The sequence below is a fragment of the Apium graveolens genome, chromosome 11 (assembly GCF_009905375.1).
Source record: "Apium graveolens cultivar Ventura chromosome 11, ASM990537v1, whole genome shotgun sequence".
Lineage (NCBI taxonomy): Eukaryota > Viridiplantae > Streptophyta > Magnoliopsida > Apiales > Apiaceae > Apium > Apium graveolens.
In genome coordinates this window covers 76,910,651-76,926,776 of record NC_133657.1, presented here as the reverse complement: position 1 = coordinate 76,926,776, position 16,126 = coordinate 76,910,651, and the positions used below count along the sequence as shown (strand labels likewise).

At 32.0% G+C, this 16,126-nt stretch overlaps 1 protein-coding gene across 1 annotated transcript; it reads right to left on the bottom strand.

Annotated features, from left to right (window-relative positions):
• Positions 1–3,274: 3,274 nt before the first annotated feature.
• Positions 3,275–9,652, bottom strand: LOC141698563 (ABC transporter C family member 3-like). Its single transcript, XM_074503262.1, has 10 exons — positions 6,978–9,652; positions 6,681–6,767; positions 5,960–6,601; positions 5,718–5,882; positions 4,942–5,236; positions 4,601–4,815; positions 4,212–4,517; positions 4,026–4,089; positions 3,702–3,941; positions 3,275–3,584 (listed from the first exon to the last, which is right to left on the bottom strand). The coding sequence occupies exons 1-10, from the start codon at positions 9,378–9,380 to the stop codon at positions 3,460–3,462; spliced, it is 4,542 nt and encodes a 1,513-aa protein (XP_074359363.1). The 5' UTR covers positions 9,381–9,652; the 3' UTR covers positions 3,275–3,459.
• Between the last annotated feature and the right edge of the window lie 6,474 nt (positions 9,653–16,126).

Genomic DNA, 16,126 nt, shown 5'->3' with positions numbered 1-16,126 from the left:
GTGAAAAGGACTTGGCCTCTTCAAAGAATTCTAAATGAGAGCTATTCTACCTTGAATAGAGTCTACTCAGCTATAAAAAGGGACACTGGTTTTACCAGGACTGCCAAAACTGAGATTCTCAACAAGATTGCCAGCATAAGGAAGACTTGGCGGGAGTCAAATTCCTTGCCTAGAACATTACTCATCCCAGAGCATGAAACTACAATTCATAAATCACCTCATTGGTTGATGGAGTTCAGAGACAATAAAGGAGTCAGAAGATTTTTCAGACTTGAAGACTAGCTTAAGATTGCCAGTAATGAAACTCTCAAGGATATGCAATCTAAGTTGGATATCAGTGATGAAGATGAAGCTGAATTCTACAGACAACTCCAACTCCAAGTAGAGGAAAATGACGGGAGGCTAGGGAAGAAAACAAGGGAACAAAGGAAAAGAAAATGATTTACTCAGGCTAAAGGAGCACCCTTGAAAACACTGTAAATCTTCAACTCTATCTCAGTACATATACTTTTGCAGCACTTTTGAATTTTTACTTAGTTTCAATTCATATATTTGTTAAGTTTTTTGTTATCATCAAGTTAACCCTGAATTTATGCCTACAATTCTAGTAGACATAAATAGGGGGGATTGTTAGGAATATATGTGTATTAGTTTGATGATAAGTTAAACAAAATACTTAAGTAGAAATCTAGTGTTTGTAGCCTCAACGGATAAGACCACTTTGGCTATCCGTTGATGGAGTAGCTTTACTTAGAAATAAGTTTAGTATTGTAGCACATTTTAGTCTTTGTAAATGAGTTATAATTCTTAGAAGTTGTAGGAAATTATAAGTCATGTTGACTACTAGTGGATATGCAAATAGGAGGGCTAATTGTAAATATTTGATGCCTTGTAATTTTGTATAAATAAAGTAGTATCAACTGATAAATTAAAGACCTTCAACGGATGAGAAACAACGCCTCAACGGATGTCTTTAAAGCTTCAATGGATAACATCCATCAACGGATGAGTGCATCAACGGATAAAGTTTCAACTGCTAAAGCATCAACGGATAAAGCCATCAACGGATGAAAGTTTCAATGGATGCTCAGTTACATAGCAGTTGATAGTGACAATTCATAAGCTGACAGAGACACATGGGTTGACAGAGACAATTGGAATGTGGTAACCTCTTGGAGGAATCAAGAAAAAGCAGCATTTCCATTCTGGTGCAAACAAGGAAGTATTCAAAGATTCACAGATTATCTTAGATTGCATTGGACAGAGAAATGAAGAAGAAACATGTGAAGAACTGTTTTATAATAGTATTTTATCTTTGTCTTCACTTGATATACTTGGTGATATATAAACCAAGTTGCAGCTAGTAATTAGATGTGAATTTTCAAGAGCTGTTTAGAAAAATTCAGAGAGAAAATCATCTAGTTTGTACTAGGAAGCAGCTGTGAACAATTCTTTGTATCACAGATTTTCTGAAATACACATCTCTGGTGGAACAACAAATCCACCATAAAAGTTTTTAAAACCTTTGTGTTCTTTACTTTTGTGTTTTGAATATACATCTGTCTGCACTTGCTTAAAGCAATTCACACACATATGTTCATCATACACTTAGCTTTTGAAACTGCTCAAAACTTGAAAAAGTTTTGAGATTTACATTCAACCCCCTTCTGTAAATCTCATTGTTAGTTCCTTGGGAATAACAAGTCTCTTTCGCTTATTATATATACTAGCTTTATACCCGTGTATAGCATGACCAAAATTTTGAACAAACTACATCTTTATTTCATGAGTTTATTACCCCGTGTGAGTGAGGCCGTTTTAGTTATGAAATGATGTTGTGGTTTTAAAATGATGATTTTTATTTATATTTTAAAATCATTTTATCGTATCTCCTACATTTATTTATTTTTTAATTATTTCATTTTTTCTAAATTATTATTCTATTTTGTTGTACTTTAAATTTCTGGTGTATTGATTAATTGATGTAATTTATTTTTGCATTTTTTTATATTTTTTATTTATGTATTTGTTCTTTATATATTACAATATGAATTTATTAGGCAAACTACTTTAAAAAAAATAAATTGGTTTTTTTGTTCTACCTTGGACTTGTGTGAAATGATAGTTGTTTTGTTTTAGTTATGAAATGACCTTACAAACCCGGACGACGGAACCATCTATTGGGCGCCCATACAGGTGAACAAGAGGACAAGCGCCCCAAATGTGATTTCCGCTGAATTTGCGTAAGTTAATCACGTATTTAATTTGTGTATAAAGTCTACAGAAAGCATCAGAGCAAAGTGTGAAAGCCGTGAGCTCTGGTTCGTTTCTTTTACGCTATGTTTGGTTCAACGGTGAGAGGAGGGGAGGAATTTTAATAGAGGGGAGGGGAGGGAAAGGATATAATATTAATTTTATTTGGTTGAAGGAAGGGAGGGTAGGGGAATTAACTCATTTTTATGTTTGGTACAGGAGATATAAGTCCTTTAGGATATATGTAAGTGTTAAGAAGGTGTAAGGTCATTTTTGTCAATAAAATTTCTCCCCTCACAAAAACCCCAAATTGGGAGGAAACAAAATAAGACCCATAAGGGATTTTAGGCCCCTTCATTTATCTCCCCTCCCCTCTAAAAATATGAACCAAACACATTTTTTATTGTAGGAACCCTCCCCTCTATTTTCTTCCAATATATACAAAGGAGTCAAAGCAAATCAAAGATATATTAGTTTTTTTTTTTTGAAAGAATCAAAGATATATTAGTTAGAGTTACACCTTACCATGATGTTTTGTTAATGGTTTAAACCATGTAAAAAACACCAGCCAGTAACTAGTAAAACCAAGAATTTCAATATATATATATATATATATAAATAATTTCAAAATATAATTTACTTTTACAAAAAAATATTAACAATGTCGCTGATCAGTCCTTGGCTTTTGTGTATATATAGACGTAGAGGTACGTGAGTTGGAGACTTGGGATGACAAGTTGCAAATGTATCAGTACAACTTGTTTGGTGCTCATTTGGGAGGCTCTCGTAATTTACACATGCCGCGTAGATTTTCCGATTGCAAACTAATCATAATTTAATGGCACCAAAAATTCAATTTTTTTTTGTCTTATACAAACCGCGGAGATTTTCCGATTTTATTTTTACGTCTTACATTATAAAATTCCTATTCCAAGTTTGGTTTTTCTATGTTGTGCCCATATTGTTTCTTGGAATACTTGACATAAATTTCACTGCGATTCTGAAACCATGACCAAAAAGGGAACGAAAATGAGGAACCCGTAATCTTTGGGAAAAGTTTTGCTGCTAAGCTATCAGCAAATTCTGGAATCATAATTCATTATTGATTAGAATACATACTACTAGTTAATAACAGAACTAATCAATGCTCACTCTCATTTTTCTTCATCATCATCATCCCATGGTGTCTAATAAGATTTCTGGCATTCAAGGTTTTCCTGTATTTCCAAAACTTGTATTTGATCGAATACTGTACTCTGCTACCAGCTTGGAGAATGAAGACGATTTGTTTTCCAGCAATTTTGAAGGTGTATCAAATTCTTCAACCAGTCCTACACGGGTTATATAAAATCAATGTATTACTATCGCAACTATTAAATCTATATGCAATGCACACTATTGAAATTTATGTAGTTGGTAAAATAAAATTGATTTCTTAGTAGACATACCGTTATCTAACAAAAGAACCATATCACTGTCAAGCACAGATGTAATTCTATGTGCTATGGTTAAGACCGTAGAATCTGTAAAGTGTTGCCTCAGAGTTTGCTGGATCATATTATCAGTAGCTGTATCCACTGATGCAGTCGCCTCATCAAGAATCAATACCTTGCTTTTCTTGAGTAACACACGACCTAGACATACTAATTGCCTCTGTCCCACACTCCAATTCTCCCCATTCTCTGACACTGCACAAATTAGGGTCGCGTCGATGATTAGATCAGAAGTCATTTTAGATGTTACGAAACCATATAGAGGGAGATGAAACTAACCTGTTGAATCCAGTTTGTTCTCTTTGTTTCTAACTTCATCCCCCAACTGACACTTGTCGAGAACCTGTCAATTATTATAAGCAAGATCAATATATAGAATTTACACCTCAGTGTGCAGATAGAAATTCTCTAATCATGTATTCTTATGAACATTCAACATATAACATTAAAACTGTTAATACGCACCTCCCAAATTTGCTCGTCTGTATACTCTTCAAGAGGGTCCAGATTGCTTCGCACTGTCCCCTCAAACATGGTTGGATCTTGGGGAATTATGCTTAATTTAGATCGCAAATCATGCAATCCAATCAATGAAATGTTGATACCATCTATCGAAATTTTACCAGCTGTTGGTTCCACAATACGAAATATTGTTTGTATAAGAGTTGATTTACCACTTCCAGTTCTCCCTACTATTCCATTCTTCTTTCCTCCCAGGAAGGTGCAAGTAAGACCTCGCAAAACAAGGGGCATATGAGGTGCATACCGGACCTATAACCAGGGCAACAAAATCAATTTACGAAAAGGGATATATATGCAGCCACCAAGTCAGAATAGAACTTTGAAATAAGTACCTGAAGATTAAAAATATCAACTTCACCAGAAGATGGCCAGTGCTCATCTGGTCTATTATGCTCTATGACGAGAGGAGGCTCACTCTCGATAGAAGCGTACTGAAGTATTCTTTCAACTGATATAATTTTATTCTCTAAATTGCAAAGGTTCCATATAACCCAAGCTTGTAACATATTTAGATTAAGCCCATATGTAACTGCTAAGCCGGCTATGCCTACACATGCAGATGTTTGCCATGTATGAATGAATCCACTAGAAGGGAACTAGGAAAAGAAACTAAAAGCTTTCCAAATATGCGAATTTTGATAATCAATATTAGTATTGCATAAGTTTCACTTACTTGGATCAATTGTTCCCTGGGGGATAGATATCAAAAAGATTAAGGAAAAGGCAAATGTAAGATTAGCCAAAATATCCAAGCGGAAGCATAGCCACTCCATTACACCAGCGGTGTGAAACTTCGGCCTAGAGTTTGCATCAATTAACTTCATACTCGTATCACGAAATCTGCATTCTTGATCGAAGCTCCTAATTGTAGTTGATCCTGAGATTGTTTCAGCAAAATGTTGTATAACTGGAGCTTTACAGACCCCAATTAAGCGTGCTAATTCCCGTGCCGAAGGCAAGTAATATTGCTGAAACATATAATAAACATAGATTAAGATTTAAAAATAAAAAAGAACAGCATGTGTTCTAAAAAGTTTTATGCTCATTTTTACCCTGACAAGTCCCACCTGCTAAATTATTTACCAGAACATATGGCACAATATGCTAGAAATTAAATTCATAATTCTCTGTACTTGCTAGTGTACCTAATACTGATGTTACTAAATCAAAATTCTTCCCTAAGATAGCCAAGACAATAGGTACTTAAACTGCAATGACTTGCTTCCAAAAAGAATAAGAAAAACAACAACTAAAATTAGAAGGAAAACCCAAAGTTTATTAGTATCCAGTAAGATATATGTCTTTCACTAATTAAGTCGCGCAGTGCAGGAAATAAATATATAAAAACCCGTTTTGTAAAATCATATTACAAATTCAACAGGCAGGTGTAAACATTAAACAAGATCAGCCAAAGTTTGGTTATTATATTCAAAAAGATGTTGAAGGTACCTGTAACCAAATGCATAACGCAATGACAGGAATAAATAGCAAAAAGACCTCCCATGCCACCTGCGACATTACAGCAATAATTCCAAGAAGTTGTATAATGGAAAAGGCAAAAGTCCCAACTTGATAAGGCATGTTCAAGTCAACTGTGCTTTGGTCTGTAGATGCCTGTAAAGACAGAGATGTAAATTACAAATTCATAAGAGTTATCAAAAGCAACGCAACAATCATGTGAATGCACTTACTCTATTCAAGATGCGCCCACTTGGTGTGGAATCAAAGAAAGACATCGGAGCGCGGAAAATGCTCAAATGCATTTTCTGGAAAAGCAGTGTGGCTGTCTTGTACCCAGCAGTTGCAAGGGACATGGCTCTGGCAAGAATACAAAAGGAACTTCCTACTGCCAATGCTACATAAACTATCAGAAGCGTAACACTATCAACAGGAGGTTCCACACTTTCTGACACAGGAGTTGCCCAGGCCATCCAGTAATTGCTTCCAATTTGAAAAATTTGAAAGAGAATTTGTGACAATAATATGAAGGGCACAAGAGCACCCCCATATGCTGTTGTGATATATTTCCAATAGACTATGAAACCAACTCTTCCCTTTTCTCTCTCTTCTTCTTGGACAATCTGTCCTTTTGGGCCTGCTGTATCTTCTGAAGGTTTACCATCTACAACTTTTCTGGTTTCTATTGAGCCTTCATCACCTCCCATTTTGCTACCTTCCCCAACATTCAAATCTTTGGATACTGAATCAGCATTCATGGAATCAAGGGCAGATAAAGCCGTCTTATGGGCACCCACAAGTTCCATGAACTCGCTCCCTGAATTGAGTATCTCTTCATATCTTCCAGATTGTGCAATGCAGCCACCTTTCATCACCTAATAAGGAAAAAACTATTGACAAAAAAGTACTTTCACAACATATAGAAAGGAGCTGCATAATAAAAACATATCTTACAAGAATGAGGTCTGCAGCAGGTAGGAACTCTACTTGATGAGTAATGTATATAACTGTTTTTGACTCCAAAAGCCCCAGTAAGCACTCCTGCCACGCAACACTTGTCAAATGATGTAATGATAAATTACCGGTTCAAAAGGAAGAGACAGCAAACAGAGAATAAGATACAGAACAGAATTGCTGCCCATGTTCTTTTTACTAAAAGAAGAATTTGATAAAATGAATAATGATAAAACTTATTTTTAGGTAAGTGAGGTTTTACTATTTCATATGCTTATACTATAGACAAATGATTACCTTAAAAAGATGTGATCCGGTATGAGCATCCACTGCGCTAAATGGATCATCAAACAGATAAATATCTGCATCTTGGTAGAGAGCACGGGCTATTTGTATTCTCTGCTTCTGACCACCACTTAAATTGATTCCCCTCTCACCTATTACTGTTTGATCTCCAAAGGAAAGAATTTCTAGATCTTTTTTTAAGCAGCATGCTTCAAGAATCTTATCATACCTTTCTCTGTCCATCTCTTTACCAAACAATATATTATCTTCTATCCTTCCACTCTGTATCCACGGAGTCTGAGCGACGTAGGCCTTTGTTCCACTTATTTCAACAACACCTGAAAGTTTTGGCACTTCCCCAAGAATACAGGAAAGTAGACTCGACTTTCCCGAGCCAACCATACCACACACAGCCACCCGCATGCCATGAGACACTTTAAAATTGATATCTTTCAGTGTTGGATTAGGAGAGGATACATCCCAAGAAAAGGTTCCATCGACTATTTCAACTGCAGTATCAGAACTGCCTATGGGAAGCCTCTTTACAACATCTGTCTGAATGTCATCGAGACGAAGGAACGATGAAACCCTGTCAAGCGAAACTTTAGTCTGAATTATCATTGAAATTACGTCTGGAAGACTATAAATAGGCTCTTGAAGGATTCTAAACGTAGCCAGAGCAGATAAAATCTTTCCGGATTCAAGTGGGATCCCAAGAAGTATACATGTACCAAAAGTTACCATAGCCACAAACGTAGGAGTGCCCCAAAAGACAAAAGTAATTATGGCATTTGCGTATACATACTTCTTCAACCAAACCGCCTCAACATTTCTAAGCTCCATAATTTTAGACAGAAATTTCATTTCCCAGCCCTGAAGCTTGAGAATTCTCATGTTCCTTAAGATTTCTGACGTGGCCTTCATCCTCTCATCTTTGGATTTCATAAGATTTGTTTGATAATCCTCCGTTATTCTACCCAATGGGATATTTGCTAACATCACTAGTACGGTTGCAACTAGTGTGGCAATTGAAGCAAGCCCAAGATTTTTATATAATATCCCCAATGCCAAACCAACCTGAAGGAAGACCAACCATGGGTCATGCATGTACCAGCTGAAGTCACCTATCCTCTCTGCATCCACAGTCATAAAATTTATGATCTCCCCGCTGGTGTGACCCTGCTTTGATTGGCCTGAGAGGGTCAACCCCTTGTGGTAGATTAAGGCAATCAAAGCTGCCTTGGCTCTGGTTCCAACCTGTTGCAACTTAAAGAACCATTGCCTCAACGTCAAGGACTCGATAACTTTTGCAATAACAAATGCAAAAACCAAGAAGTAGCCTTCATTTCTAAACTGCCGACGTCCATTCAGGTATTGGACTAGTGAATCTATGAGGTAGGGACCAACATAGGTAGCCACAGTGTTCACAAATGCCAATACCGCTGTTAATAAATATTCCTTCCACGTAGCAAAAATCAGAGCTTTCACTAACCTAGACGTAGTCATTATACTATTATCGCCCCCACCAAACCCTAACTTATCACTCAAAAGTGGAAATGCTCCTTTGACACTATCAATACCAGCAAGCTGAGGAACATCCTCAAGGTCCAATGGCTTCTTATTTCCCAAAGCAACCAAAGAACCAATCCAAGAGAAACTAAGAATACTAAATACATTAGCATTAGCATACGGGGTCACAGTGTCACCCCCTCGAGACTCCTTAATCTCTACCCCATTACTCAACCCATTAGTATCACCACTTAAAAGGGGTTCTTGTAGAAGGCCATTCCCATTCCCATTCCCATTCCCATTCCTAATTCCATTTTCACTTGCCTCACTTCTACCCATAAGCCCCACACAACACAAAAACAACCCTGTGACTACATATACTGCATCACAAACCACAAACTGTAGTTGTAAAGACACCAACAAGTTCTTATACAAAACAAAATCAAGAACAAGACAATAACAAGATATCGGAAAATAGAAACACCACCAGACCCTCAACACTAAAGGGTACTTAACAAAACCCCTATTTTTCAACTGAGTACCAGCATAAACTGAAACAACCAACCAAGTAAGCCCTTTACTCACAGAATCAAAAACCACTAAAACCTTAACATCAGACCAACCATTTCTATACCAATAAAAATTATTCAACAAACAAATAACCACACTAAAAAGAGCCAAACCCCAACAAGTAAACAAGGCCAATCTATAACAAGACAACCTCACAACATTATTCTCACTAAACCCTTGTTTGATCCTAAATTTATTAAACACCCATGAACCAAAAATAATAATCAAGAATAGCAAATGTAAAACCCCAGAAAACCCATGTAGAAAAATGGGCTTAAGCATAATATTATCACCATTAAATAAAGAAAAAAGGAGATTATTAGACATAATAATCATTAAAATCAAGAAGATAGGTTTTACAAAATTATTGTAGGGTTTGAGATATGAAAGATGAGAAGGGCAGGCTTTATTTTAGCTTTTAATAGTGGAGGAGGTAGTGTGATGTTGTAGTATCAAGAAATATGAAACTCTTACCAAAGCGGTTGTCTGTCTATATAAGTGCGTGTGATGTGAGTGAGAGTATATATGTATTATGTAAGTATGTAATGTAATGTGTAAGTACTATAAAAAGGAGATTTGCTTGGGGTGCACGAGAACGTGAGCAAATTAAACAGAGTTGACGGACCTAACAATGGAGGGTCCCTGTTAACAAGAAGAAGTTGCACTGCAAAACTGGTGAAGGCCACTTTTTCTACATTGTATAGAAGACAAATGCATAATGGTCTCTGTAATGCATTTAATTAGAATCATCCTTAACTTATCTGTGTATTATTGTTTCCTGCTTTCTGGGACTACAAATTTATTAGCATTATTGTTAGTATCTCGTTTAATGAGAGTCAATTACAAACTTAACCATTTAGAGGGTTTGTAATTTTTTCCGAAAAATCTGATATTTGTTCAAAATATTTATATTCGTATTCGAAATAAACGGAATATTATTTGTATCCAAAATATGAGAATCTTTTTATTCGTATCCAAATCCGATGAATCTTAAAACAGATAAGGATATTCGCATATTCGGATTCGATAATATTCGAACCCATATTAAAAATATTTCACATTTTAAATATTATATGTGTGTGTATAATTATATATATTTTAAAATTTATTTTATTAACTTGATAGTGTGTCCATGTGTATATAAATTTGTTAAATAATGTATTTATGTAAGTTTAATATAATTGTAAAAATATTATAGACATATATAAATGTTATTTGATTTGATATTTTAAAGATATCGAAATTGTATTGAAAATATAAACTTAAAATTAATTTTGATAAAATTAACTTAAATCACTTTAACTGTTAACTCAATTTTTAAATATTAGTTTCCATTTTTATTAGTTTTTATCAATTTTTAATATAAAATAAAAAATTGACTGTAAATCGTCCGGATACTATCCGGATGATATTTTTGAATCCGGATATTATCCTTTAAAATTTTCGGATACAGATACAAAATTTTAAATTCGAATTTGAACATAGATATAGACGAATCCGTATTCGAATTATCCGTTGACAACCATTGACAATTTCGATCAAGATCTGGTCTCTCCGACGTCGTTCCTGTATCCTTCTTGCGGTGTAACTGTCGTTGGGTGTCTGTTTGCAAAATAATATTGGAGGGGATTTGAGTTTCGTGCAAAATAATATTGGAGGGGATTTGAGTTTCGCGACGCTTCATGTTTGAGAATAAGAACTTGTTTTTGGACGATAAAGATAAAAATATAAAATTTGTGTGAGTGTGTGTATATGAGTGTAGAGTCTAAACCCCTTTTTCTTGTACTATTTGTAAATTGTAGCCCAAGAATAGAGTTTAGGGGTTGATATCTTTTGATCAGGACCGTTCATTACGAGGAGCGGAGGACGGCACCTGGCTTCAATGGAAGCCCTACACGTATTTAGGCGAAAATTGCTGAAAGATTTACCGAGAACCTTTTGACATGTGCCTTGATTATTCCGATTGTTAGATCATTAATAATTACAAAAAAAATAATTGCCATTGTCACGTGTTTGGACTCGAGCTTCACTTACCATGTCCTATTTGGACTTCATGAAATATGGGCCGCAGGGTCGTATTGGTCCTCGAACGGACCGGACCTAGCTAGATGACTTGGTTTAGAGGATTTTATATACTATAAACCATAACTATTTTTAAGATGATAAAAGAGGAAAAATAACAATATTTTTTATCCTTGTAAAAAAATTGAAAATTTATGATTAAAAAAAATGACAAATGTTCATGACAAAAAAATGACAAATGTTATATTTAGCTAACAAAAGAAAATATAAATCTATTAGAGGATCTTCAATACTATAAAACCGTTACTTTTTTTGCTATCTATAATAAAAGAACATTCATAAGATTAAAAAGTCTCATTGAAATGACTAATTTACTCCAGTACTTTAAATTTATATAAAGAGGTTGATAGGAGGAATTAAACCGAGTCTTTACATTCACAAACAGATCACCTTACCACTACAATACACTGTCACTTAAGTTTTTTATCATACATATAATATATAAGTGTCGTAAATAGCAACAATTTATTTAACTTTAAACATTATTACTAAAATATTTGTATAGTTAGTTTTGAATAATTGAATTTGAGATAAAAAGTTAATCATAGTACATAAATGGATCATTCCCTTATTTATTAAACAATTTTTAATTTAAAAAGTATGTCTCATATATTTTTATATATATTTTTTAATAATAAATAAATTGTACATATAATTAATTTTTTTATATGTTGAAAAAAGATACACTTATATAAATAATATATATGTGTATTACATATTTAGATAAGTTATAATTAGTGTATTTCAATTTATTTCAAATTCAAAATTGGAACTTGACCCATTTTTCAAAAAATACTCGGAATTTGACTAAATGACCTGCCCCGTAAATTACACGTCACTACCTAGGTTTAATTTAAATTATGAGTTCGACTAGAAAATCTTACCAACAAAGAGAAGTTTTGTGATACCTTATGTTGGTAAAAATTAATATCTTTGAGGTCTTTATAGAATCAAGTCAATTGATAATATATATCAAAATTACTAGTTTCAAAATCAAAATTTTACCTAATTTAAAAAAATACTCGAAATTTGACTATATGACCAAGCCGAAAATACATCATCACTACCTCGGTTTAATAAATTTAAATTACGAGTTCGACGAGAATATCTTACCAATAAAAATAAATTTATAATATCTTATATTTATAAAAATTAATATTTTAAGGCTTTTATACGATCGAGTCAATTGATATTATGTATCAAATTGCTAAGCGACTGGTTTTACATTATTACATCTTGAACTTGACCCAATATTTAAATATATTCAAAATTTGACATGAGATGTCACGAGCTCCGTTAAAACTACGAATATATACTAAATCGATTTATTATTTAATGTTTCACTTTAAAAAAAATTAGGTTTAAAATATTATTCAATGATGGTGAATTTATAAAGAGGTGCGCTTAAAGTTCTATTTTTTTCATTCTCTTTAGAAAAAACTAAATTCAATTACAAAATAAAATTAATAATTTCATTTAACATGTTATTTGAAAAATGACAAGACATTTGATTCTTCTTCATAAAAAAATAGTTTATTTGTTGCATTATTTAATTAAAGATATATTTATATTCAAAAATTTGTGAGACAAATCCTAAATTTTATATGGTTATTATAAGTCATCATATACATAATCTCGAGTCTAAAATCATAACTTTATATTAAAATTCAATCTAATGGTTCAGGTTTTATGTTTATAATAATTTAAAAACTAAAATAATAAACTACATGATATAAACGTGTGTTATGGTGTTATATCATTAATGTTCAGCAAGTTGAATATTTACGTATTTTACAACGTGAATACATATGTTCTGCAATGTTCTAACAAATGTATGAGATTTGCAAGATATTTATTAAAATGATATTTGTATAACATGATTCACATTATAATACGTTTTATAAAATATTTTATATTATTTTACTTGCAGAAATATATGGACTTCCATACTCAACTAAAAATAAGAACTTAATAGAACTTAACTTATATATATATAGGGGAATGATCAAATACAAACTAAAATTAAAATAGAAACTAGTAACCAATCTAAGCCATTAGATCTACCTAATCTAATGGTCCCATAAATCACCCCACCCGACTACTCTACACCCTCCCACACCCAATTTAAGTTTTTCCCCTCCGTTTTTTAATTTGATTTTTTCCGTCAAACCGTATTTTTTTTTAAAATACGATTTCACTATATTTTTCTACATCTCTCAACAATCGATTTGCATACTATATGTGTTATATTTCGAATTAGTTTTTTTTAAAAAAATTATTTGGTTTCTAGTTTCTATTCTAAATTGGTTTCTATTGGAGTAGCCCCGTATATATATATATATATATATATATATATATATATATATATATATATATATATATATATATATATATATATATATATATAAGAAAATTGAAAAATTATAGAATTCAATATTTAAAAAAAATAAATTAAAATTAGCAATAATAAATTTACAAAAAAAATATTTAGTGCTGGAAAATATTGTACAGCTATTTTGAATTATTTGAAAAAAGGTTAATACTACAATATATTGTACTATTTGATTTAATCCATGTTATGCTATTTAAATAAAAAAAATATTAGTCGATAGTTTGAAAAGATTAACAAGTTCAACTAATATTGAAAAAAATTCATCAAATTGAATATATATTCAATTTTAGAAAAATAATATACAATGTTATCAAGTTATTATAAAAAGAAATATTAGAATCATAAATGAAAGAAATTTCAAAATAATTTGAAAGATAGTATTAGTACAAATTTATCTTCAGATTTTTTAAAAAAACTTCTAGATATCACTAGTTAGTCTTTACGATATATGAATTATTTTTATGTCACATCCATGACTGATGCTCGGTTGAATAAAAATAGATATTGTTTGATTGTCAGTGCTAATACGACTACGATATATAAATAATTGTAATTTATTTATTAGATAATTATAATTTTTGAATAATCATAAATACATGTTATTTGAGTAATTTACTGAATAACAATTAGATATATACATGACCAAGATATCTAGCATATAAATAAACTAGACCAACATAATCTACTCGAAAATATAATAAATAATAATTTACATACATACACACACGTGACTTTATCTTTACCAAGATTAAAAGATTCAATTTTAATGGCGTATTTCAGAGTTATTGATATATATAGTAGAAGAAAATAGTGAAAGTCTTTTATATTCTGAAAATAAGAATGATCAATTTAATTTAAGTTTTTTTTCAATGTGTTAAAAACTAAATAGATTATGTCAATTTTAGTTTATGAATTGACAATTATCTGACATCTTATAAAATAAACTTTGTATAATAGAGATGATTAAAAGTTAAGTACACGTCCGAGATCAACTTTAGTTAATGAATTAAGGCATTAACAATGATGTTAAATTAACATAAATGTTGAATTAAAAAAAAACATTTTTCTTAAAAAATAAACTTATATTAATTGTAGTGTGAATTTTACTTTGTTGAATATTACGATTACATGTCTTGACCACTTTAATTATGTATTACTAATCTTTTTAAATTAAGCAAGGTAATTGTAAATTTTTAGTAATAAAATATCTCATTACTACGAGTTTATTTGACCAAAACTCAAAAAAAATACTATAGTCTGCAATATACATATATGTCAATTTTTAGTTTCATTTTATAAATATATTGACAATATTTGATGGATTAACTCCAATATTTTCTTTTTACACGTAAAGTGACTATCTGCTTGTATTCATTTAGTAAATACAAATTACACGACACAAACAAGAAAATATGTATTATGATTAATGAAAAATATTAGAAACGTTACGAACGTTATTAATATTTTACATGAAAATCATACACATTGATAATATTCAACTTGTATTTGATATGTTTTAAAACGTTATACAATATTTATCAATAAGAAAACGATCAAAAATTTACTAATATAATTTTATGGTGTAAAAAAAACTAGAAAATGACCCTGACTCGCACATATTATTATGTTAGTATTATTTGTGTGACATTTATGTGGCATTTTTAAAGGATTGGTAAAAAAATTTAGCACTACAACCATATTAACTCTTAACAAAAAAATATAAATAATCATATTTAATTAACTATATTTGTTGAATCATCAAACTCACGTATAAACATAATTTGCATATGTCGAAGGCAAATAACAAAAAATCAGGTTTTCTTTTCAACTTAGATGATAATATTTAGGATTTGTTGTCTTCTTAGTTGGCATATGATCAAATATAATTTTGTGTTATCGAATTTGCTTAATTAAGCATATTTTAATGAATTTTGTATGAATTTAGGCAATGCACAATGCAGCCAAACTGAAATAGCTAACCAGGCAAGCCATTTGTGATTTACCCAACTGAATCCAACAGCAATTGCAAAAAGAGCAGCCAAGTCTGTACCCTGTAAACTCTTTTAACTGTCAAATTTCAACAAACAATCTGCATTGTCTGTCTGTCAGTCTTTAACAAGATAACCCCTTACAAATCATCCTTCTTTTTAACTGTTAATTGTTACTAGCAGCACTTCTCATCATTTCTTTTGCAGACCTACAAATATAGTAAAACTGTAAAACAAATTTGAAACCATTACCTGTTTCGTTCCAACTTCCAAGCAACCAATTATTCGTTTAGAGCAAACTATTAGCAAAAATTAAAACAAGAGTTTGAATTTGTTCAAGGCAAATAGACATCATCCGTACCAGAAATTTTACGTGCAGTAGGAGATGAGATACCAGGGCAAATCCTTCTGCCTCGAGGTCTTTCTGGTTTCTGGTTTGAAGCTCTCCCCATCAACCCAAAACCTTGGATCCCCTTCCAATTGCCAATGCATTGAAGACAACTTTGGATTTCACTGGACTTTCAAAACCATACATTCAATTCTCACTCTCCTCTCACCATACAGTTCTGCTTTGGCATAATTAACTGATTAAATCTCTAACAAAAATTGATCAAATTTAG

Bases quoted from the DNA above. Each gene is read 5' to 3' on its own strand.
- LOC141698563 (XM_074503262.1), bottom strand. From the start codon at position 9,380: ATGATTATTATGTCTAATAATCTCCTTTTTTCTTTATTTAATGGTGAT. The intron at 6,602-6,680 runs GTAAGATATGTT...TTTCCTTATTAG, and splicing joins CTGCTGCAGACCTCATTCTT to GTGATGAAAGGTGGCTGCAT. The intron at 4,518-4,600 runs GTACTTATTTCA...CCCTGGTTATAG, and splicing joins TTGATATTTTTAATCTTCAG to GTCCGGTATGCACCTCATAT.